Genomic DNA, 25,707 nt, shown 5'->3' with positions numbered 1-25,707 from the left:
CCTAAAAGAGTTCTTGGTTGCTCAGTACGGCAAACTCTGCCCAAATGCTGTTTCCCTCACCACTCCTGGTCCCTGAAAGTACCACCCCACTTGCTTTTTTGGGGGGTAGGAACTATCCAGAGTTGGACCGATTTTCAAACTTTTCCCTGTGGGAAAAAGCCTCAGTTCCTTAGCATTGGGGAACTATGTTCCTGGTTCTTGAAACAGTTCCTGCGGTGGAAAATCTATTAATGTTCTTCTCCAACTTGTTGGGGCCATGTAATGGAAGTCATTTTATTTGGAGGTGACTTATCACTCAACCAAATAATGTATACTGTCAAATGTGTAGCTATTGGAAAATGAACGTCCCCTGTAACTTGACAGGATTCTTACGCATGCAGCTTGCAGTTAATGTTAGAGTTATCAGATATTCAGTTGTGTGTAATGTATTAACTTTATGTTAATCGATGAAACTGTGATCAATGATGTCAGGAAAAAAGAGTTCATGCACACAGGGTCCATTTAAAAAGTGGCAATGTTAACAAAATGTAATGTATGTAAATCAGAGTCAATAACATAGGATATTCATTTTTTTTGTGTGTGTTTTTGGTGGAGATAACATAAACAACTTTGATTTATGAACAATTTTCACGTGCATTCATTCGTGTTAAAATTACAACTGAACATTTTGGTCTCCTGAATGACCAGGGTTTGCATAAATGAGCTTCTGCTACACTTTTAGAGACTTCTAGACTTTTTTTTTTGTCATTTTACAAAAGTACGGTCTTGTCCAAGGAGGTTTATCTACTTGCTTTTTCTATGCAATAGCTTTTCAGAATGGTCCCAGTGGAAGCTGCTCGATGCAGGCACTATTAATGGTTTTACTGACAAAACCTAGTGGTGGGCATTTTGTTTTGCCTGCATCCAAGTTATAATGAGCAGAAAATCGGATACAAACACTTCCGGGTGGCTCGAGGTTCGGGTATGTAATGCTTGGTTGGGACTCTAAATCCTTGATGTAGCAGTAGCTGAAGTAACATAGCACGAACACACAATTTACGCTGCACTCTGCAGACTTTGATCCCATAGACTTTTTTTCTGCCTGCTGTCGAAACCTAAGTCTTTAATCAACATCTCCCACCTTGATCGCTCATGCGTGGAAAAACTATGAATAAACCATATTCCACGGAGATTCATCAATGGACTTTGTTCTATTAGAAGGGTGCCTGGCGAGTAGGGGTGTAAACCACTCAAGATTTAAAACAAAGGAATTTTGATTTGTTACATAGGAATTTGATGATTTGTGACGTTTAAGAATAAGTTCTAGGTTGAAGCGATGGTGAAAGCGATAGTGAAATTTCATTTTGGGATCTGAACAAAATATAGTTCTGCAAAAATATTTACCGTGCTAGATTTCTTTTAAGTTAAAGGACATAAAGAGTTGACCATTTTTGCCAGCCATTTTTCATCCTTTGAGTGAGGACCTAAATTGGAGCAATCGAATCAGCCCAACTCCTTTGGAGCTATTCATATTGATGCCATTTGAACCAATCCATCCATTCAAAACGGTTTATCCGTGCATCCTTCCTGGCAGCCGTGTCCAATTAAAGCACACATTTATTTTTACCCCCTTAAAGGGTATTCAAAAAATGTAAAAAAGGCGGTGACTTTCAAACTACTTCAATTGCGAAAAATCCTATACAATATGTGTAGTACGAATATGTACATATGTACACCTATGTTCATGTTGGTTTATAGGCCGAGTTTATCTGACATATTCCTTTAGGCTTAATTTAAGATAGTAGGCTTAAATGAAGCCTTTGAGGGTTTAGGGTTCTTGAACAAAGTTATTAGAGTTGTCACAATTATTACATAATCAGCTGATGACAATTAATTGAGCAAATCGTGATCATTTTGTTAAATCCTTAGATTCCCCTACAGCAGATAATCACTGAATTTTAGACTCTTAGAAATGTCACAATAAATAGAATGCGACTTGGCTGTGTTTCCAACAGTTGACTTGAGTAAATGCAACTATCTGCTGATTTTTATTATTTTTGTATTCGAATCATCAATGCCAATAAATGGCTCCTCTGCAATAGATAGACATGGCCACTATCATCAAATTAACAAAAAATAGTCTTTACTAAATACTTTTTTTTCTTTTTTTACCACTAAGTCCTCCTTTTTTTTAAATAAATAAATAAAAAAAATCTACAAAGGGCACATTTGTAAATAAATACCATATATATACTTTTTTCCCTAGATGATATGGGAAATATGGCTCCCAATTACAGTTAGGAATGACCTATTGGGTTCTGTGAAGGATTCTAAAATACATTTGTATGACAAGTAATTGTCAACTAAAGTGTCATGATCGGGACTGCCCTATGAGTCATAGGGTTATGTATCCTTGATGGTTGGGTGAAAAGATGAGTCCAAGTCATGTGCTCCGATGCTGTGTCGGCCAGGTTGCGGGTCTTCAACTGGGCTCCGAGGAGGGGGGTTTGGGACGAGGCCAAGCCCAAAGAGATCCCCAATCTGTACACCATCACTGCCCTGGCCTGGAAGAAGGATGGATCACGCCTCTGTGCAGTAAGTACTACTTGCAAATAGTAAATCCTCCACTTCTGGAATGGGGAGACCACATTGGCCACGTTACATTACTTTCTATGCGGGCCGTGTATCACCGATCGCTGCCCCCCAGCGATCGGTGATTGGAATTTTGCACGATCGTCCAAGCCTACCGTACCGTATATTAAGATTATCACTCTGTTTCTTACATTTTTCTGCTTGTGGAAAAATGTTTATCCTTCAGCAAATGACTAGTCATCCAATGTTTGGTTTAACAGCAGTGGGATTTTCAGAGTTCAGCTCTTCTTTTTGACTAACTCTGACACCTTTACAGAATTATTGACGAATCTGCTTCCACTGTTAAAATCATTTCTTCAAAGGAGAGGGGGAAAAGTATTATCTTGCGCGTATGCGTGTGTGTTTACGTTTGTCTGTGCATGTGTATGACCAATCACCTGCTCTGCCAGGGAACGCTGTGTGGAGGAGTGGAGCAGTTTGACTGCTGCCTGCGGAGGAGCATCTACAAGAACAAGTTTGAGATGACCTATGTGGGACTGAGTCAGGTACAGTGAAAGTGATTTCATAGCTGCGACGCTTTGGTTTCGGCTCAAAGGGTTGCCACCCTGGCTCCCTCTTTTAGAAGAGGAATCGCTCATGTACAGAATAGGAGGTATAGAGAAGTATACAACCTTTTGAAGGCCGCCTCCATTAACACATTGATTCCACAGTCGTCGCCCCCCCCCCCCCATACATTTTTGATGAATCACTGATTTTAGCACAAAAAGTTCAAAATCTCAAATTCTTGTTCAATGCCGTGAAATAAAACCATTAGTTGGAACTTGTTCTGTTGACTGGCATTTGATAGTTGTTTTGGGTGAGAATCAGCTTTGTTCCTCGCTAGTTCCCATGGTGTTGCTAAAACCGATGACACAATGCCCAATCAACTAGCCATGCCACCTTTTTCCCTTTCACACTGATTAGCGTACATTTTGTTTGGAGTTCTTTAAGTTTGATTTCACTCTGAAGGTAACTTCTGCCGTGGGGCCAGGCGGCTTCTTTCCGGGATCATACAAATCGTATTTAGTGTTTCTACACATTACCAATTGGTTTTATTCTCCCATTTTTGTTGTTCTTCACCTCCTTTCCTTTCTCTTCTCCTCACCACTCTCTCCATCATTCCAGGTTATAGTGAGGAACCTCTCTACAGGTACCCGGGTGGTACTCAAATCTTACTACGGCTACGAGATAGAGGAGGTGAAGATCATGGGCAAGGACCGCTATTTGGTGGCTCACACCTCGGACACTCTGCTGCTGGGAGACCTGCTGACCAGCAAGCTGAGCGAGGTGGGTGCCTTCATGGCTTTAATGAGTGAGTTTAATTAGTGATGAGAGGTTTGAGATGTCTCTCCATGGACATATGCTGTGATTGATCGGCTTTGAAAGCGCCTGTGAAACTCAAACTCAATGACCGTTGCTGTAGGGTTGCCAGTTAAGTCGGCTGAGGTTTGTTAATGGTAATATTCCGTTGCAAGGCTTTTGCAGTTCGTACTTGGCAACCCCACCTCACTGGAGGCAGCGTGTCACGGCTAATAATGGCATCAACTAAGATCTTGTTGTAAGGTTTTTATTGTTACTCGTCATATTACTGCTCCACATTCAAGATGCTGGAAGGTCTACTTCCCAGAAGGGTTAGTTTCCCAGAAGCCAGGCCTGTTGATCCCCTCTGCAGCCATGCATTGAGCTAACACAGTTAGCATGCAGCCATCGCTATCTCTGCACTGCACACACAGGGGTGAAATTGGCATTGACCTTCTGGTCTGAATCTGGGTAAGATGGACAAAAAGCCTATATTCCCCGTAAGAAAATGTTAGTATCCCTTCTAATAATCCTAGACCAGGTCATAGCTCAAGCGGGCAAAGCAGAGCTCTCTCTCTCTCTGTGCGTGATGTAACACACAACTTGTTCACTCCTCCATTGTGAACAGAACACTGAGCTGCGCTTTGCCTTTCTCAGGTGGCGTGGGCAGGCTCTGGAGGGAATGAGAAGTTCTTCTTCGAGAACGAAGCGGTAGGAAGAAACGGTCACTCACACACACACACACACACACACACACACACCAGACTTGCCAACCTGCACGTATTTTGTGTACCAACTAGTAATTCTTAGTCAAAATACGCAGGTACGAAATGCCAGCTGAAACTACACATAAAAAAGAAAAAAAAAAAAAAAGTGTGTGTGTGTGTGTGTGTGTGTGTGTGTGTGTGTGTGTGTGTGTGTGTGTGTGTGTGTGTGTGTGTGTGTGTGTGTGTGTGTGTGTGTGTGTGTGTGTGTGTGTGTGTGTGTGTGTGTGATTTAATGATGGAAATCAATCAACACAAAACAATAGCGTACATTAATTCAGTATTTAAACTACATCCTTTAGATTGGACCAGATGTTAGGACCTGTGGTTCTGTAAGCCCTCCCTCTCCTCTCACTTAACATCCACTGATATGCACTGAGCGCTACTTTATTATCCACCGACGTTTAACGCTGCATTTCTAAAGTCAAATGGGAAGTGGGAGAGTTATAATCAAGCACAAACATGTGACTAATGTTCACATATAAAACGTGAGATGCATCGATCGATCAGCCATGAGCGGAATTGGACGGTTTTCACCGGCCGCTCAAGGTCAGATATATTTTCAGATTCTGTGCCGGTCTAATTTACACACTGCTACTGTTATCATGTACTGTGCTTGTAAAAATGCTCAGGTACTCAAACCTGATACCAACATAATGTGACGTAGTTAGTGTAAAAAAAATAATAAGATAAAGAAAGAAAATGTCGGCTGTTTGGAGGTACTTCAAGGTAAACAAAGAAGATTAGATCAATTATATATCTATCTCCTGACAATATTCTAACATTGTGCAGACTGTGTAACTACCGCCACACAGCAGAGCTGTGATGGAGAGAGTGATGAAAAGTTTGACTCTTTTTTATGAGACTCGGTTCTTGACGAGTCACTCAGTAAAACGAGTCGTTTGATTCAGTTGGTTTAACGCACGGTGAGCGAAGGAGGACTTCCAGTGAACGAGAGGCAGAAGAGTCGGCAATGTATTACATTTTTTTTGGTATGATTGCAATTTATTTGCAAAGTACCATATACATATAATTTAAATGTACAATATATTCACACTTAAAGTGAAAGAGACTTTCATTTGAAGTTTGAACTGGACATTTCCATGCTAGTTATATGTTGGGTCTTATTAAAACTCAATGAGCGTTACATGTTGAATTATACTGAAACTTGGTGACAGTCCCAGAGTCAAAGTGTCAAAATTGTCAATCTCACTATTGCGGTAACTGAAAATTGCAGCTGTCCAATCACGTGAGTGTGAAGAGATCATGGGATGTATTTGTCATTGACATAAGGCACTTGGAAATCGGAATCTGCCGGTCTGACTGAGAATCTGACCAGTCAGACTTAAAATCAGAAATAGGAATCCGCCAAGAAAATTGCAATCGGTGCATCTCTAGTTGGTAAACATGTTTGGTAATTTAACGACTACGGTGTGAATAACTGATGTCTGAGTCTTTTCGCTGCAGTAACTCAAACACCACAGAGACTCCCTGTTAACACTATTGTGGTACTCAAAATATATTCCCAAGGTTAGCAGGTCTGTGCGCGCGCGCGTGTGCGCGCGCGTGCGCGCGCACACGCACACACACACACACACACACACACACACACACACACACACACACACACACACACACACACACACACACACACCTTGGTTTAGCTTGGCATGCAGATTTAAAAATGCTGCTGTTGGCTTTCCTAGGTTTCTTTGTTCCAGGCTGATGAATAATGAAAGACACATCTACCTGTTGTCTCCTCAGTAGAGGCTGGGGCAGCACTGTGGCAAAAGGCGGCATTCAAAAACTGTATTTCAATATTCGTTTTTTTGGGGTTTTCATCTGTAGATATTGTGTTTTTGTGTGTGTGTTTTTTTTTTTTTCTTTTCTCCAAGGTGTGCATGATATTTAACGCCGGGGAGCTCAGCCTGGTGGAATACAACAGCAACGAGATCCTGGGCTCCGTCAGGACAGAGTTTATGAACCCTCACCTCATCAGGTTGGTCGAAAGGCACAGGAAACAATCACACACCTCCTCAGCAGGGTTTGGTAACGAAAAAAGAGGAAAGATTGGTTAGATCCACTGACTTGTTGAAATTAGGTTAGCTATTATGTTCGGTTTAGACACTATTGTGCATAATCCCCAGGTGCATTGCAAAGACATTTCACTGCGTATATGTATGAAAGTATGTATACGTATGTGATGAATAAACCTCTTGAGTCTTTTTGTCCAGGTCTTCGTTAGCTTTCGTTTTACTCTTAGAATGGACAAACTGGCAAAGTCCTACTGCTCCCCCTCAATTTTGTGTCTAACCAGGAAATAATGATGCAGTTTGTAATTGAACATCATTATTATCGTAATTTGTCAAAAATGATTGGGGTTGACTGGTCTCACATCGGGAGCACGTAGTGTTATAGAGCAACATGAAATAGCCGAAAGATTTTATTTATTTATTTTTTTTTTTAGAAGAAGAATCTTTAATTGTCACGCAACACACCTGCAGAAAAACATCTCTGGAATTGGCCCATTGTCCGGATTCTAGAGTCATATTCTAATCCTTATTTTGTTTTGGAGCCACTAGTCATCAAAAGGCAGTTTGACGAAGAAGGCGTCAAAGGTTTATATGCATCACAGAATGTAATATTTGGCAGAATTTGCACTTCCACTAGGGTTTCCTTTTCAATGGAGTACCTTTAGATGGCACTGTTGAGCCATTCATGAGTCAAAGTAGTTTTCATTTTATTATTATTGCTACAATCTTTTCATGAAGTTCACCCGAAAATGTGCTAAGCGCTCCACTGTCAGCAGGTGTGTTTTCCTACTTTTTATTACAAATCAGCTCTGATGTATTCAACCTGCAGGTCAGCCGGATCCGTGGTAAATGTATTCAGCCCTGTCAAATGTGTCAGAGAGCGAATAGCTGACTGCTGCCTTGCAGCTAACAGGTGTCATCCCGCTCCAACCGCTCTGAACTCCCTCATGGGATTTAAATTATGGTGAAAGGATCACTATATATGAAGATAGTGATGATGATGATGATGATGATGATGATGATAATAAATTCTGTTTGTCTGTGTGTTCACGCATCAAGCGTCCGTTTGAATGAAAGGAAGCAGAGAGGGGTTGAGGATAACAAGAAGCTTGCCTACCTCATTGACCTGAAGACCATCGCTGTTGGTAAGAAGCGTGTGTGCGTGTGCGTGTCCGTGTGTGTGTGTGTTTGCGCAGTCCTGCAAGATGTGTATAAATCTCCAGACCCTGGTGGAAACCATCACTTGCTTTGAATCGGTCGGTGTGCAAAAGCTGGTGGAGAAAACCAATTATAAACTGTTCATTTTGATTTGCATTTTAACCTTAATACGTGTTGGCAGTCAAACAGTGAAGCTGAAACACTTGCACACTGCATCCCTATTTTATACTTTAAAAGAAATGGGGGACTGTCTTCACTTCCTTACTTCCTAAATAATTCCTATTGGAAATCGCTTTTCTTGATCGAGGCACGGAAACACCTCCTCACGCTGGGATGCTGACTCCTTTGCTCTAGTTATTGATCTGTCTTTCTCTTAATGACGATTTGCTTTAACCCCCGCCCCGTTCTCTCTCACACACACACACACACACGCACACGCACACGCGCACGCACACACACAAACACACACACACACACACACACACACACATTATTGTTCTGTCTCAAATTGAGGACCTATGTTACTGGTGCACTTCTCAACCCCAAAAAATAGTAAATTCTGAGACCGGTAGTAAAACAAACACACACAGATACTCAAACCTCTTTCCTCCAATCATATATTGTCGCTATTGCTCATCTTGTCTCTCCTCCACACTCCTCGTCTGCCATCTTAACGCAAGGTGTGTGTGTGTGTGTGTGTGTGTGTGTGTGTGTGTGTGTGTGTGTGTGTGTGTGTGTGTGTGTGTGTGTGTGTGTGTGTGTGTGTGTGTGTGTGTGTGTGTGTGTGTGTGTGTGGAAGCCAGCATATGCTGCTCCCTGAGAAAACAACTTTCAATTCAATAGGATATAACCTCTGGGCTGCTTCATGCAGTGTGTGTGTGTGCGTGTGCGTGTAAGCAAGCAGCTCTCCGCACAGTTTGAAGCTATGCCCAGTGCTGAGCCCAGCACCATCTGCTTGTGTGTGTGTGTGTGTGTGTGTCCAGTACAGCCTAGTCACTTCCTGTGCAAATGTCCAGGCAGGTCTATCTGCCAAGCTGTTGTGTTGAGCACAACAGAATCTGTGTGTGTGTGTCTGAAAATGTATAACCAATTTATTTCTCTCTCTCCCCACCACTCTTCTTATCCATCTATGCCTCAATCTATCCCTCATCCCATCATCCAACCATCCCATCGCCTTCCTTTTACATTCCATGTCAGCTGCTCCTCCTGTCCCCCTCGATCTCTTAATTTATTTCCTCTCAATTACAATTAAAAATAAAATAAAGCAAATTACTTTAAGTTCACCTTTTAAAGGTGCAGTGTATAGAATTAAGTGGCATCTAGCATTGAGGTTGCAGATCTCGACCAACTGAATACCCTTCTACATGGCAGTGCAACATGGTGGCCTCCATGGACGCGACTGTGGCCGCGAAACTTGCGGAAAACATGAAAGACGCTCTCTAGAGCCAGTGTTTGGTCTGTCCGCTCTGGGCTACTTGGGCAACATGGAGGCCTCCATAGAAGCATACCTGCTCCCTGTCGATAAAAACAGCTCATTCTAAGGTAACGCCAACACAACGATTCTTATTTTTATGGGATTATACACTTCATCAAAAGATACTTGTGAATATTATATTCCTTTTCTACCAGGTCCGTTCCATAAATTCTACACACTGCACCTTTAAACAACCCAGTCATCCAAGTCACGTCACTTTCATTGGGGCATGTTAAAATGTATGTGTATATTATGATCTGCTCCTACGAAATTGCCATAGACTGTGAGAGACTACTTAAGGCCAAGTCCAGACTCGGTCCGGAACGAGGGACGTTAAAAGCCACCGAGAGGGGAAACTCACGCACTGAACTATTTGGATTACTTTTTAATAACTTGTTCATTTGTCAGCTTATGCCACCACTTCACTCTCCTTTCCAGTCGACTTGATCGGAGGTTACAAAGTGGTCATCAGCCATGACTCCAAGATTGATTGGCTGGAGCTTAACGAGACCGGCCGCATGCTGCTCTATCGGGATAAGAAAATGCGGGTAAGACGGTTTTGCTTGGCTTCCTGCTTTGACTTCCTGCTTCCCCTCACCAATGGCCATGGCAGGGGAAATTTGAGGATAGGTAGACCTTCCAGAGATGAGAGAGTAAGAACCAGGGCAGTATGTCCCGCAGCACAGAACTCTTCAACTAGATAGGCCCATAGTTTCCCTTTTACAGGTATGTCAAACTATGTGTGACCTAATGCAATCCTGATGACAACTAAGCATCAAGGATGCAGTGTTTTATTTTAGGTGGTTCATAACAGACCAACAGTGCCAAAATTGCAGATTTTATAACCTATCAGTTCACTTGTCTGTATGCAAGGCTGTTGAAGTTAATCTCTTCGTGCAGGGTTTAAATGTTAATGGATCAGAGAATAACAATTTTTTTTTTTTTTTTTTTGTAATGGCATTGACAGAAGGCTCTGTCGAACACACAATACCGCTGCCAATGCAGTCCTCCATCAAAAGTTATATTTTTGTAATATTTGCCATTGTGTTATAGCACAGGAGCAAACCAGTATTATTATTATTTTTTGGGAGTATTATGGACTGCGAGAGGCTGCTAATCATTGTTGAATCGCACCCTGTATAGTAGAAGTCTAAAAGAGGAATGGCATTTGGAGAAGCATTGGTGCAGAACGTCTGGTGCAGAAGTTGTATATTTATAGATATATGAATATATTTGTAGAATAGCTGATGTAGAATAGCTGCTGCCTCACTGAGATGTTTACCTTGTGTCATGTTGCAATATCACAACAGCATCATAGGAAACAGTGCAGAACATTGCACAAACACAAGTTTGGCTACTTTGTACGTTTTATGTATACTTAGATACTTGGATTACTGTTCTTGATCGAATTACAGATTTCAGCAGCATACAGTATGGGACATAAGATGTTTTAGCAATAAACATGACTCAATAAACAGAGTTCCATTCAATCTATAAGTGAGGGTTAGTGTACAGCCAGACTATCCTTATCAGCAAAATAACCCTGACAGAGTTATGTTATTGAAGAGCTTCTTCTAATAAAATGACTCCACAATAATATAGCCAGCACTGCAACAGCATTGCAAAGAAAAATATATGCCCTACATATAACTTATCAAATGACTGTTATTAATGTTAATTGTGTATTTACATTAATCATGAAATGAAACCGGCTGAATGGAACGTTGGGGATTTTCATATCAATGTACGCATTTATCTCAAGTTTTCCGTTGTAGATTCTATTTATTTTCTATTCACAAAATGTTGCCACCAGCTAGGGTAATATAAGGGATATGAAACAAGGCGGAGAAGTGGTTGCTTGTAGTGGTTATTAGTTCAACAGTCATCATCGACAAATAATAAATAACAAATAATACACCGACACAGATTGCTGCTATTGAAAAATCAGAGCCGAGTATTCCTCAGAGCTGTCTAATAACTCAAGTTAATCAGTAAAACTCCAGATCTGTCAAATGGAAATACCACAGTGCTCAGGACTTTGTGAGTTGACCTGTCATAATTCCTTCACTTTTCCTGTATTTTTAAGAATAATATGCACACAAAAAGAGCCACCCCTTACAGCCTTTTCCACATTCTTGCACCTCCTTTATTAGAATTCAAAACATTTGCTATTACGTGTCGGTGGCAGTCTCCCTCTATGTGGGTTGCGCATCTCAGAGAGAGGGTGCTTGGAGAATGGCTTGTAGCCAATGTCAGACCAAAGGCCCCAAGGGCCACGAAAGTCGTTGAAGATTTATCCCTCTTGACAACGATACAGGGAACTCTGGTAATTAGGAATCGCTCCAGGGAGTCTGTCCACATCTCGGGCTGCACCGTGCCTTGCTCTAACACACACAAACATTGGTCAAGCTCTGAATGGCCTTCCTTCAGAGCCAGACTGGCTTCCTGTCTTTAGTTTAAGATAACTTTTTGTGGTGTGGAGATGGCATGGTTTGAGCAGCCACACCTGACCTGGACCTAGGTGATTGGTCAGGATGGCCGCATACCTGCTCATTGGTTGGGCTAACAAGCAGCAGGTTAAAACCCCCATCAACACACACTCGGGAGAGGAGCCCTGTCATGACATTTTCAATCTGCTCCTGGCTAATTCCACCTAGCCTCCTCTTTGCAGTAAACTGGTGACAACAACGCATTGTCGTCTGTGTCTCTGTGCCGGAGGGCCCTGAAAATGCCACTTGGGTGGCGTGTGGCAGGCAGAACTGCCACAGTGGCGCCCAACATGGGGCTCCAGCACAGAGAGGAGGCTTGGTGGAACAGGGCTATTCTCTCTCTCTCTCTCTCGGGCGCGTGCGTGCGTGCGTGCGTGTGTGTGTGTGCGTGTGTGTGTGTGTCTCTCTGTGTGTGTGTCTCTGTGTGTGTGTGTGTGTGTCTCTGTGTGTGCCACCTGCTGCTCTTTAGCCCAACCAATGAGCAGGTATGCAGCCACCCTGACCCCGATCACCGAGATCCAGGTCAGGCGTGGCTGCTTAAACCATCCCATCTCTACACCACACACTTCCATTTTACAAGGGTTTTTAGGAACATTTTTGCCAGGTGTAGTTTGAGCTTGTAATATACATATCATCCATAAACTATTCTGTGTTTACTTTTGGCTTTAGTATCTGTTCGAATAGAATTCTTCCCCTTCAGATTCGCAGATAGGTTTTTTGTAAACCCACTTTATTTATTTATAATTTTTTTCTGGTGTGACACGTTCGACGTCACAAACACGTCTGAAAAGTGGCATGTCATTGTTCCAGTGTGATTGGGAACAAAATGGAGACAGCAACTTGAACAAACCACGACATAAAACTTGGAAAAAAGAGTATTGTGAGCCCTTCAAAAGAATCGGATCGTCCGTAAACGACCCAACACTACAGTAGAAGCAGCTTGGAGTGTCCATGCTGATCAGAGATGCTCCCCCTGTTCGGAGACCGGCTTGGGTGGTGCTGGAGTGGCTCGGGGCCCGGCGGGGAGCGTAGGGGTTCTCCGCTGTGGTCCCCAAGGAGCAGTCACCACACTCAAAACATTTCATGGTCCCGCATTTGGGGGGAAAAAGTCAATAACTTCTGATATTGATTTTCGATTCTAAATCGCATATGAAATGATCGAATGATACATGGATATTCCTGTCCATAATTTCAACGCACATCGCATTGCGCCGATAGGGGCCAAAATTAGCGGGTCCACCCTGGTGTCCTGTTTACATCAGAGCCGATCGAAAGTAGAGCCGATTAAAAACCTGTCTATTGCAGGGTCATTTGACTAGACTAGACTGGACTGGACTGAAACCCAAGGTTTTCCATTCCCACTGATGACAAATGCCGGATGTTACCGGGTTATTGGTACAGTGGGAAAGGGGTATAAGCTGGGAGGTGGGGCCCCGATGGATGGGGATTTGTTGACCCAGCACATCCCACAGATGCTTGATCGGACCGGACCCTAACCCCGGCCATTCACATGATGCAGAAGAAAACATGATTCATCAGACCAGGCCACCTTCTTCCATTGCTCCATGGTCCAGTTCTGACACTCACTTGTCCATTGTAGGCGCTTTCGGTGGTGGACAGGGGTCAGCATGGGCTGCATTGTTAAAGTCGCTCAGATCCTTACGCTTGCCCATTTTTCCTGCTTCCAACACAAAAACTCCAAGACCTGACTGCTCACTTGTTGGCTTTAGATAGATAAGATATAATATATTTTTCACTGTGGCAGTTTTCCTACCACATGCCATCCAAGTGGTGTTTTCAGGGACCTCCAGCAGAGAGACACAGACAACAGGGTTTTAGACACATAGTTTATTGCATAGAGTGGGCTAGGTGGAATAAGCTGAGGAGCAGATGGACATGTGTCATGACAAGGGCTCCTCTCCTCTGTGTGTGTGTGTGTGTGTGTGTGTGTGTGTGTGTGTGTGTGTGTGTGTGTGTGTGTGTGTGTGTGTGCGTGTGCGTGTGTGTGTGTGGGGGGGGGGGGGGGTAATGGAGGTTTTACCTGTTGCTCGTAAGACCAACCAACGAGCAACAGGTATGTAGCCACACTGATCCTTGGCCCCAATTACCTAGACCCAGGAAAGGTGTGGCTGCTCAAACCACAACATCCCCACACCACAAGTCACCTACCTACCTACCTATATCAACAACTATCTTCTAAGCTCAATATCTTAATATATTAAGATAATAATGTGTTTAAGGTGTTAACATTATTTTGGAATAATGCGAATACTGAAAAACCTGAGTGGTGTAGTCTGGTTATTGACGGGAAGTACTTGCTCCGTGAGGGGAAAAACCTCCACCTACCATCTTCTTGGACACTTTCTTGAATATGTCCCAATTTCGGTTCTTGCGCCTATCCAAATATCTCACTATATTTAGCTCCCTCATCAAACTCAACATAAAAACGCTCTCACTTTCCCACCAAAAGTGTGTCGCCATGGTGTTCATTTATCTGGCGAAACAACTCTTTCTAGGTTAATTATATGCGGTGGAATCACTGTTTTTAGTGGTGCATGTGCAGGTTGCATACACTGATCATATTCTGGTTAAGGTGTGTACATGCCACAATAAATGGAATGATTGAGCAGAAGCCCTGGTCTTTTAGTCGGGTCGTGCTTGCGCCTATTTCAGGTCTAATTCGATTAAGATAATCCAGGTGAGGTGTTTACATGTAAATGCACTGATTGTTTCTAACACTTGTACTCAACCTCACAGTTAAGGGAAACAACTTAAACCAGTTGGAAGCAATCATTTTGCGTTTAAGTAAAATACCACAAGGCGGAATAGTGAAGGAGGTCAGAGGACACACTCGCTTTCCACTTCCTGTACTTTCTGACATGGTATGCCATTGTCATTGTGAAAATACAACTGGGTGTGACTGTATTTGTAGATGCATTTTTTGCAGGCATCAAGCAGATGCAGGTGCATCAAGACAGATTAAAGGGAACCTATTATTGTCCTTTTTACTTTAGTTATTTAAGGTCTCTGAGGTCCCTAAAACATGTTTTTGAAGTCTTTTTGCTGAAAATACCACAGACTATGCATTCTAGCCATTCTAACATGCCTGGGTACCCTCCCGTTCCAAAACGGGCTGTATTTTGTGTGAGGAGCCACCCTCCTGAGCTCTGTGAGCCAATGGCGTTTGAGCAGTTCTGTTGTATTTACACCGTAACGTTCACTGATTTCACCTTATCAGCCCAACAAAATGTGTTTCTGAACAAATTTGAGGCAAGAAAGAAGCAATCCAGTTGGTGAATCTTCACTCATATTAGGCCTACAAGGCTTAATTTAAAAGTTCCTTCCGACTTTGGTTGCCGTGCCCCAGGTTTGTGGAAGACATGAACATCGCACCCCCGCACACCGGGACTCTCATACGCTGGGATTTTTTGTTTCATGTAAATAATTGGATTAATAGTTTGCATACTATTATCTTTTTCATCCCAATGTACATTTCAGACAATTGTTCACCATTCCACAATCAAAGTATAAAATTGTCATCTTAGACATTTCAATCAAGTTATCAAGAATGGCCAGATCGTGGCACGGTGGTGCAGTGCATTGCACTGCTGCCTCACAGCAAGAAGGTCCTGGGCTCGATTCCCGCCTGGGGCACTGTTGGCACCATGCTCCGGGTGGGTTATCTCCCAAATAGGAGACTTTCTGTGTGGAGTTTGCATGTTCTCCCCGTGCTCACATGGGGTTTCCTCCACCTAACGTCAGTAAGGACCCCCACCAAAAACATGCACACATCATCGTCTGACCAGCGATGGACACTCGTCACCAGGTCCCCGGGCGCGTCCACGTATGCTGCCCACTGCTCCTGGCTGTGCCCCCGGAGGAAGGACAAGCCAGGATGGGTCAAAAGCAGAGAATCCATTTCACCGGCCACCATCAAAGCATGTGCATGTGTGTGTGTGTGTGTGCAAGCATGTGTTATAGTGTGGTGTGTTGCGTGATGAATAAAGACTTTTTCTTCTTCTTCTTTCTAGATGATTGCCAATTTGATTAATTCAACCAAAAAGTATGTAAAGAGGGCACAATTTATTCAAATTTGTGGGAAATGTATGGCCTGCCATACCCTTATTTCCAATTATGCCTTGACTCTCAATTAGGGATGTTCATTTTTAACCGATAACTGACAATAAGAATTTCGACAAGATAAATATTATCAGTTAAACAGTTACAAAATACATTATTAAAAATAAATAAATAAATAAAATTGCGTGGTGTGGTTTAAGGAGCCACACTTGTCTTGGGTCTTGGGTCTTGGTAATTGGGCCCGGGATCAGGGTGCTGTACACCTGTTTCACGTCAGAGCAATCAACGAGCAACAGATAAATCACCCATCCCTACACACACACACACACACACACACAGGGAGCGCCTCAGTCATGACATGTGTTCATATGCTCCCGGCTTGTTACATCTTGCCACTATCTCCAATAAACTGTTGTATTTGCGACATCTCTGCCTGTGTCTCTGTGTTGGCGGGCCCTGAAAATGCCACTTGGGTGGCGGGTTGCAGGAAGACCTGACACACACGGTAAAAGAAAAAAAGGCGACACAATCCATTTCTTAAATACAATTCATGGGGATGCCACATACAACCACACGTGCCTTTTTATTTCAGGCATGTAAGAGGACAGCTTCCGCAGCCCCCGGTTGAGGTCCTTTCCTCAACCTGGAAGTGCTGGCCGTGGTAAGCTAAGCTGTTTGCAAACGAAACAAAGTAACGTAATGAAATTGCTATATTTATAATAAACTCTTTAAAATGAATTAATGGTGTGTGACTAGATTATATATGATTTAAGGTAATGCGATTGTTTTTCCGCAACCTAATTGTGTGTACCCTCTGATACAAATGTAAAAATGCGATTACTCTATACCTCGAACAAATTCTGACGTCCAAATTTAGTAATCATGGCCCATCGTCTACTATCCCTTTCGTCTTCATCAAGTTGTTATATTGCCATTATCGGGATATGATTTTTTTTTTTTATCATATGAACAATTACCGCTATTATCATGAACGATACGGCACACCCCAGACTTTATCGATTCAAAATAGTACATTTTTATCTTCTCTAATAAAGGTTAATGATTGGTTAACGAGGGTCGGCTATCGCTCAAATATATATAAATAAGCATCCCTCTCTCAATGCATTCTGTGTTAAATTAGTTGTTATGTGTGTTATGTCTTTGTTTAGTTTTGGTTTTGAGGGTTCAACTGCTCACACCTCGCTGTGTCTGGCACTTGGGTTTGGGGCAGCCCTTGTCATGGTCGTGGTTAGCGTACATTTGCAAATTTTAAGGTTAGTACACTTTAGGGTGATTTGGGATGCAGTGTGGTAATTTTTAACAGATTGGAGACTGGATGCGGGCACTGCTCATTTCCTGTTACTTAAAGAACATCGTATTGCTAGAACAAAGTGTCCTTCCTCCATGGTGGCGAAATGGACATCCTCGCGGAGATGTTGTGGGATGTGTAAAGTGGCCTATCACCAGAAAGCAACAATGGACGTGGGAAGCGAAAACAGTTGTAAAAAAGAAGAGTGTCCACAGCACAGTGAACAGCAAAATAATAAACTGCCAAAAAAACAAGTAAAAAATAATTTATATTCATATATATGAAAGAAATAACGACTGTTAGTGTTTGATCCTGCTCTCCTGTCTGAGTTGCTCGGAAAAGATAGAAGTAATAGTTTGTAATGTTTGACCAATGCTGTGCAGAACTGATGCAACCAACAATGCAATCTCGCGCGCGAATATCTTGAAGTTAGCTCACTAACTTAAAGCTTGTCTGCACCATAGGAGGTTGATTTGCATATTGCCCAGAACCATTGTCTATGTGTTGCTGTGTCCCCTTTAAAATGTTCCTGCACTATCCAAACCAGTTAAATCCCTTGTGTATTAATTGGTGAATTCAAGTGTTTCAGTTCTATTGTTTTTGTGTCAAAGTCAAGTGTACTTCAACGCTTTTTGTAGGTGGTTGAAAAGTAGACTTTCACATGGCCTTCTTTAGCACAGCCCTAAAAATTGCATTTATTTCCATGAAATGATGCTTTGCGCTCGTTCAAATGAGAAATTATTAGGTTTGTACTTGACCTATAACCTGAAATGGCCCACTCATTTGCAACTCACACGTCCACCTCCTACTACAGCACAGTGGCAATGTACCTTTTCCCATGTTAGGGGTGACGGCCTGATTGAATGGAAGATAATTTCACATTTTTCCAGAAGAACTTGAACTCTCTGCCTTGAGATCAGAACCTTAACATTTAATTACTGTTATTCTGAACTTTATCGATTGAATTTACAATGCTTGAACATTATTAACAAACATGTGTTCGAACTGAAGTAATCAACTCCTCACTCTTCTGCTAAATATTTTGTGATGTGTGTTAAAGAAAGAATCATCTAAACATCTTTGGTGGTACAGCCATAACTGTGAAGACTTTGTCTACCGACAGATTTCTGTACAGATCCCAAATCCCAGATAGCTGGCAATCTGACAACCGTGAAAGAGGGGGACCAGAAGAGTGCAGTTAACCTGTAACGGCCCACCCATTTACAACGTACACCCCGCCACGGACTGAATACAGTGACCAATGTACTCCTTTGCCAAATTGGGGTAACACGCTTATTGCACAATTGCCAAAGATACAAAGAAAAGCTGGCAAGATCCACCTTATTTTTGTTACAAATTAACTCTTGAATGGGTAATATAGGCATCAAGATTTCACGCACAACATTCATCAAAATTGCTGTTGTTGATTCACTGTAACTCAATCCGTTGTACTCATATTCACAACCCCTTGTCAAACCAGGTAACCTTTTCTCAAAGCAGAAACATTGTGTATACTAAGGATTCCTTGGTGAAGAACTTGTTTCTTTGGCAAGGAAGACCTTCTTTGGGTCCTCCTTCGAGTACGCGAGTTCCAAAATCCAATATTTTTTATCAATCAGTGTGCAACCAACACCATTTATGGAACGGTTTTCTCCATCTCCTCTGCTTCCCCAGCTCCACTTGTACGACGTTGCGAGTTCTGTGAAGACAACGTTGCTGAGTTTTTGCTCCTACGTCCAATGGGTGCCCGGCAGCGACGTGGTGGTGGCACAAAATAGGGGCAACCTCTGCGTCTGGTACAGCATTGACAGTCCTGAGAGTGTCACCATGTTCCCACTCAAGGTAAAACGGCAGCTCTCTGTTTGGAGTTTTGTTGCTGAGTCAACAACCTCTCTCTGGTTAAACAGCCTGGGAAGGGTTGGCATCTAATGGCTCCGAACCTGATCCTCTTGAGATATCAAAACATTTGTTACGTCTTGATAACAGATTCATTAGGTGTTACTGCATGCATTGTATTAATTTCCTTTTGGTGCCATCACGAACACCTTGCGAGTATACTGGGTATACTCGCAAGGTGTTCAGGGCCATGTTTGCCAGTGATTCCTTTTTCCTAAAATTCTGAATTCTGAAACTGCCACTGTCGCTCACCGTACACGTAACTAATCTCCCTTGTCTGATTTCACCCCTCCTCCTCGTTTCCACAGGGAGACATTGTGGACTTGGAGAGGGCCAACGGGAAGTCGGATGTCATCGTGATCGAGGGTGTCAACACCATCAACTACACGTTGGACGAGGGCCTCATAGAGTTTGGTACGGCCGTGGACGACGGCGACTACGAGAGGTGGGCAAACAGGAAAACTACAACATGGACTTAAAGGATTGTTTCACCATTTTTTCACCCAGTTCTCATTCAAATGTTTATTACCATCATTTACAGCTGTTCATAGCACAACCTCGCTGAACACTCGCCGCTCTGCGGCAGCTTCTCACTGTGCTTAAATGCAGCCCAATGGGCCAAATGTCTAAGCCTTAAAATAAATGTTATATTTCCTTTTCATGAATCGGAAACTCACAATATTGGCACAGTCTTTTATGTTTTTATAACCGGGGATTGCAAACTGCATTTAATCAGGTTTATCTGGGTTTTATTGACTCTTATGCACCTCCGCAAAACAGTTATTTTGGCTACAACCTTGCTTACATAAGAGACAAAAACGGGAGGCTCCACTGCTTCCTACTGTCAAACTACTGTAGCCAACATTAGGCTTCGGATATAAGGAAAGGAAGGTAGGGAGAAGAGAACCCTGTGCTTGGCTGACTGACTTGGCCACCAGAGGCTCTACCAGAACCTTTAGTTGCCTGAAAGGCAATATTACCACCCAACATGCAATCCCCAAAATGAGTCCAAGAGACATTGTTATTCACTGAGAGGCTGAAACTCACACAAATGTCACAGAACTTATGGCGCTGGCACGCTTCACAGCGGACGGTCATGCGGCAATTACAAAAAATATTTTTTCAGGATAAAATGGGATATCATTGTTATTTAACACATGTATGTTTCCTGTTTTCTAAAAGGAGATTTAACATTTTTTTAAGCTCAAAATAGCTCAGTCAAAACTATTAAATGTACCAGGCATTGCCGTGAGACATTTATAGCCTGCCAACAAGTCGTGTCCATTTTGTGTGTTTATAAAGTTGCTGTTACAAGTTCTAAAACGATACAGTTGGGTTGCAAGCAGGCCCAACTCACCAACATAGAGATTAAAAACACAAGTTCTTGTTTATTTTCAAGACCAGTGCAAACCACGCTATTTATTTGGGCAGAACAGAAATGTGTAAAAAGGATGATGTGACAGCTAAAATGATTCCAGCTTCCAACTCAATACAACCAAGGCAACTTCGCTGTTGGCCAAGTTCACCAACATTGAACTCTGCCTGAAGACCTTCGTTGTGACTTTACTTAGCTAGCTACCAGAATCAAACCCACTGATGGGGACCATTTTGTGAAATGAATTGAATGTGGGTGAAAGGGCTTTGAAAACAGTCTCCCAGCTTGTCCTGTGTGAAATCAGCCTTCACCCTTTAAACTTGCTGTGTGTGTGTGTGTGTGTGTTTTTGTGCATGTGTGTGCAGAGCCACAGCGTTCCTGGAGACTCTGGAGATGTTGCCAGAGAACGAGGCCATGTGGAAAACTCTTAGCAAACTGTCTCTGGAGGCACGTCAACTGCATATCGCAGAGAGGTCAGCACACACACACACACACACACACACACATGCACAAAGAAACAGGAACATGGGAATGAGTTCCCAGTGCTTAGGAACTTAGGGCTTTTTCCACAGGAGGAACTTAGATCAGAAATTGGTTCCTGGTCCAAAAAGGTTCCTGCACGTGAGGTGGTACTTTTCAACTGTTGTGATCTTTGCAGGGATGCCGATTGGCCAAACGCAAGCCAGGCCACAACCGTCAAGCACACCTGATCTGTAACAGCTGATTTAACAGCTGCTTGGTCGTAGTTATCGGCTCCCCGAGATACTTCTGTTTTATAAAAGAAGGAAGGCAATTGCAAATGAATAGTAAGGCATAAACGCAGCGAGTAATGGAGCGATGACTAAGTTCCTATACTGTGGTGGAAAAGCAACTAAGTTAAATCTCACAGGGGGCTACTTGATCACCTGTAACACACACACACACACACACGCGCTTCTGCAGCACAAAGTATTGAAAGCTTTATCCCTCCGACGCCGAATCATCAAAGCCACTACCCCAATTTCTCTTATGTGCTCGCTCTCTCCCTCTCTCTCTCTCTCTCTCTCTCTCTCTCTCTCTCTCTCTCTCTCTCTCTCTCTCTGTATTTCTCTCTGTATTTCTCTTACGTGTTTGGAGAAAGTGCAAATTTGCATGAGGCGTTGTAATTAATTATACATTACTGCTGTTTTTCGTCCTCCATGTGCGATTCGCATAAATTACGCTCCCACCGAGTGGGGCGAGCAATGGGAAGGAAAAAGGGAGTTTGTCCAGAGAGGAGAATGCTAATGAAAAAGACTCATGACTTGCTCATTAGCCTGATGCAACCTTTGAGAAAGAGTGTGTAAGAAAGTCGGGGCGTTGCCAACAGCTCTGCTCTGTTTGCAAATTCCACTGGTCAATATGTGTTTTCCTTCCTTTTCCCTTCTTTCTTTTTTCTTTCTTATGCACTGTTTTTCACCCTTTCTTTTTCACACTTGCGCTCTCCTGCACACTTCCTGCCTCTTTCCTACCTCCTTGCTCTCTCATCCCTCCTTGCTCTCTTTCCTTTTCTCCTTCCTCTCCATCATCCCTCCTTCCCTCCTTCCTCTCTCCGTCGCCCCTTCCTCTACATCCAACTCTCCTTCCTTTCCCTCTATCCCTGCTTGGTCTCTCCATCCCCCTTGCTCTCCCTCCTTCCTCTTCATCCACTCCTCCTTCCTTTCCCACCATCCCTGCTTGGTCTCTCCCTCTTTCCTTTCCCTCTATCTTTGCTTGGTCTCTCCATCCCCCTTGCTCTCCCTCCTTCCCCTCCACCCAACCCCTCTTACCTTTGCCTCTACCCCTCCTTCCTTTCTCCATCCCTCTGTGCTCACTTACCTTCTCTCATTCCTCTCCATCCACCCCCCCTTCCTTTCTCTCTATCCCTCATTGCTCTCTCCATCCCTCCTGGCTCTCCCTCCTCTCTCTCCATCCTCTCATCCTTCTTGCCCTCCTTCCTTCCCCTCCCTCTCTCCTTCCCCTCCACCCCCCCTTGCTCTCCATGTTGTCTCCTTTCTAGGTGTTTTGCTGCCTTGGGTGACGTCTCCACAGTTCGCTTCCTGCACCAAACCAACCAGATTGCTGACAAGGTGTCCAAGGATACGGTGCGTAGTCCCTCCCAGCCCCAAACCCTCCCAGCAGGCTGACAGCAGGGACAACACACTCTGAACAAGCTTGGGTTCTCACAATATCCTGTCTGATATTCCAGGAGACGTTCTATCTTAGAATACCAAAGGTGTCGTCATTTTGTTCACATTTTTATCTACTGACTGATAAATATGATCTTCACGTAGATCCAACCTTCACAGGGTGTGAGCAGGGTCACAATGATGTACATTACCAGTAAATGTGTCCATTCTACGAAAGAAAACTGATGTGTAGGGCCCGGTATCAAAGCCAAGCTGTCTGTGTCGGTACCGAAATTGAATATGATATGATGATAACCAGCCCGAGGTATGAGATAGATTCTTTCTAAATGTGTGATGGACAATGTCAAATTAAAGCAAAATTTAGTTGATAAATGGCACAGTCGGTTGAGCAACCAAACCCAAACCCTCCAATTTGCGCACAACCTTCTAGTCCGTTTCTTTCTAGGGCTATTTTAACAATGTGTCAAAATGGCTGACCGGCTAATGTGTGGTAGCGGATTAGCAGTGTCTTGGGCCATGTGAGTGTCCCGTCCTTCTCTGCATTTATGCAGTTTCGCAATGTAGAAGCTGATAAATGCAACAACGTCCCTTCCTGTCATTATTGAGACCAAACAAAACAAACTATTGTCTAAAACCTCAACATCCAGATGGACTGCAAGGTTGTTCCCAGGAGGATTGTGGGTATACTACCAAAGCCCTGATATGCATTGACATGCTTACTCATAATCCAACTATAGTCAATAATCAGGTTATGGCTGTAATTTAATTGGTGCACTTACATGCACCACATTAGTGCCATCTCAGCTTTGTCAAACACAAAAATTTTCTTTGTTGTGGACAAAATGCTGAGTCGATGAGCCCCACTCACAGTCTATAGCTTTGATGTACATTTCAATTTTCCAGTTGTGGAACATAAACTCTGCAGCACCTTTTCAATGTACTTTAATGCAGTCCAATGGGGCAAACATTTAAGCCTTAATTAATAGCTGTACCTTACAGGAAATTGTGAACTCACAATATAGTCAGACAGGGTTTTGTCTCTTTCACACTTCTGCAAATCAGCTCTTTTGGCGACATCCATACTAGCGTGAGACTGGAAACAAGAAGTTGTGCCACTTTCTACTGGCAGCTCACTGTAGCCAACTTTACACGTTAGATGTACTGTAGCAATTGAAAAAAGTAGTTTTGAATAAAGTGTTCTATTAGTGTTATTCAAAATGTGTTTGTGTTCAAAAAATACACTAAAGCTGCTTGCACACATGCACTGCAACCCTGAAATGATCTGGACATTACCCGGAGGAGCTGTATATGTGAACGCAAATGTCTGAATCATTTGGACCGGACTTTACCCAGCCAGCACCCTAGTGCAAAGTCTGTGTAATGTCTGATTGACCGGTGTGAACAGAGCAGGTGATTGTCCGGAGAATTCACAGCGAGCGAGTGGTAGTGTCACATGTTGATGACGTCTCTATCATGCAACTGCCGCATGATAGCGACGTCATCAACACGCCCACTCGCCGAGGGTGAAAAGGGGCATACCATCATGGGTCACCACCATAATATATGAGAAGGGTTAAGGTTAGAAGAAGCAAATAATATACATTTATATTGCAGATACGTCTAAATACATGGAGTATCAATGCAAAAAAAGTCACAATTACTGATAAGTCTGTAGCCTCGTCCGCCATCTTGGGTGTGCTGTAAAACTCTGCAGTGTCATGCGTCACATCCTACCTCCTGCACGCTCACCGCCCCTCACCTAAACCAAACGGAGTATTTCCAGTAGGTGTGAACACGTCACACGGACAATCTCCGTTTGTGTGCTACATGTGTGAAGCGTGAAGCGTTGGCCCCAGTGGACTGCATTTAAGCACGGTGAGAAGCTGCAGCAGAGTTTTCTTAATAGTAAGCTGTTCAGCGTGATCAAGGTCTGAGTTTTTATAAATATAGATGATGGGAACCAAAATTTTAAAGGCCTTTTTAAATCTAAGGCAATACATTTTTACATTGCCCTGTGCATACGTAATAAAAACCCCAGCCACCTCTCTCTGGAATGTAGTTTTGTGTACATGTATATGCATTTATCTTTGTGTTTTTTGTTAGGGAGGAGATGGAACAGAATACTACCAAGTCCAAGCACATCTCGCAATACTGGACAAAAACTTTAAACTGGCTGAGATGTACTACATGGAGCAGGTTGGTATGGTAGATCAACACCCAAAATAAATGTTGTATGTACCTCTTCTTCTTCTTTCGTATATCATCAGATGGCCAACTCAGTGTCATATAGCCACGCCCTCGTCTCCAGTCCTAGGTCAAAAAGGCCAGCTTCTGAGGGTGGGCTGTATAGGGGGCAGCTGGTGATTATGTGCTCGGCAGTCTGTTCAGGTTCGCCACACTCGCATGACGCACTGTCGGATAGGCCCCACTTCTTTAGAGAGGACTTGAAGCGCCCGACGCCAGTACGCAGGCGGTTCAGCGAGGTCCATAGGTGGCGTGGCATGTCTTCTCCTTTTACACCTCCTCCTGGGTCCCGGATGTATCGTTGGATGCGGGAGGGCGCAGCTGACTCCCACGATTGTCTCCAGGATGCTGCCAGCCAGGCGTCCTTGGACAAGTCGTCAGGGATCGACTGTAGCATCTCTTGTGCTGCCTTGTTGTAGGGATGGCGAGACTTGAGCCTGCATGGTGGTGCCGGTGTTGTTGTGGCTTTGTGTAGGATGTGCCAGTCGTTCTTCTGGGCCTTCCTTGCCAGGGCGAGGGTAGCTGCTTCCCGTCGGAGACTGGGTGGGGCGATACCAGCTAGGACTGGCAGGTAGGACACAGGGGTGGGTTTCAGACAACCAGTTACTATCCGGAGGGCGCTGTTGATGACAGTATCCACCTTGTTCGCATGTGGACTTCTGCTCCAGGCAGGGGCACAGTATTCCGCTACGGGTAGGACCAGGGCTTGCGTGGATATGCGTAGGGTCTGGGGGGAAGCTCCCCAAGTTGAGCCTGCAAGGCGGCGGATGAGCGAGACCCTTGCGGTTGTCTTGGCCTTCACTTCATCCAGGTGCTGCTTGTAGGACAG

The 25,707-nt window shown here is 43.5% G+C and overlaps 1 protein-coding gene across 1 annotated transcript in view; it reads left to right on the top strand.

The window, feature by feature from the left end:
* ift172 (intraflagellar transport 172) overlaps positions 1–25,707 on the top strand; it is a gene marked incomplete at its 5' end in the record, with an annotated part of 66,401 nt that overhangs the window by 2,934 nt on the left and 37,760 nt on the right. The window contains 12 exons of the mRNA XM_080023693.1: positions 2,451–2,574; positions 3,021–3,116; positions 3,736–3,897; positions 4,567–4,620; positions 6,569–6,672; positions 7,766–7,851; positions 9,777–9,886; positions 18,891–19,058; positions 19,421–19,557; positions 20,853–20,960; positions 22,505–22,589; positions 24,738–24,830. Of these exons, the coding sequence (XP_079879819.1) occupies positions 2,451–2,574; positions 3,021–3,116; positions 3,736–3,897; positions 4,567–4,620; positions 6,569–6,672; positions 7,766–7,851; positions 9,777–9,886; positions 18,891–19,058; positions 19,421–19,557; positions 20,853–20,960; positions 22,505–22,589; positions 24,738–24,830 (1,327 nt within the window). The remainder of the gene's footprint in view (positions 1–2,450; positions 2,575–3,020; positions 3,117–3,735; positions 3,898–4,566; positions 4,621–6,568; positions 6,673–7,765; positions 7,852–9,776; positions 9,887–18,890; positions 19,059–19,420; positions 19,558–20,852; positions 20,961–22,504; positions 22,590–24,737; positions 24,831–25,707) is intronic.

Source organism: Zeus faber, assembly GCF_960531495.2.
Source record: "Zeus faber genome assembly, chromosome: 2".
Classification (NCBI taxonomy): Eukaryota; Metazoa; Chordata; class Actinopteri; order Zeiformes; family Zeidae; genus Zeus; species Zeus faber.
The sequence above is the reverse complement of the archived record's forward strand: the minus strand, read 5'-3'. Positions and strand labels throughout refer to the sequence as shown.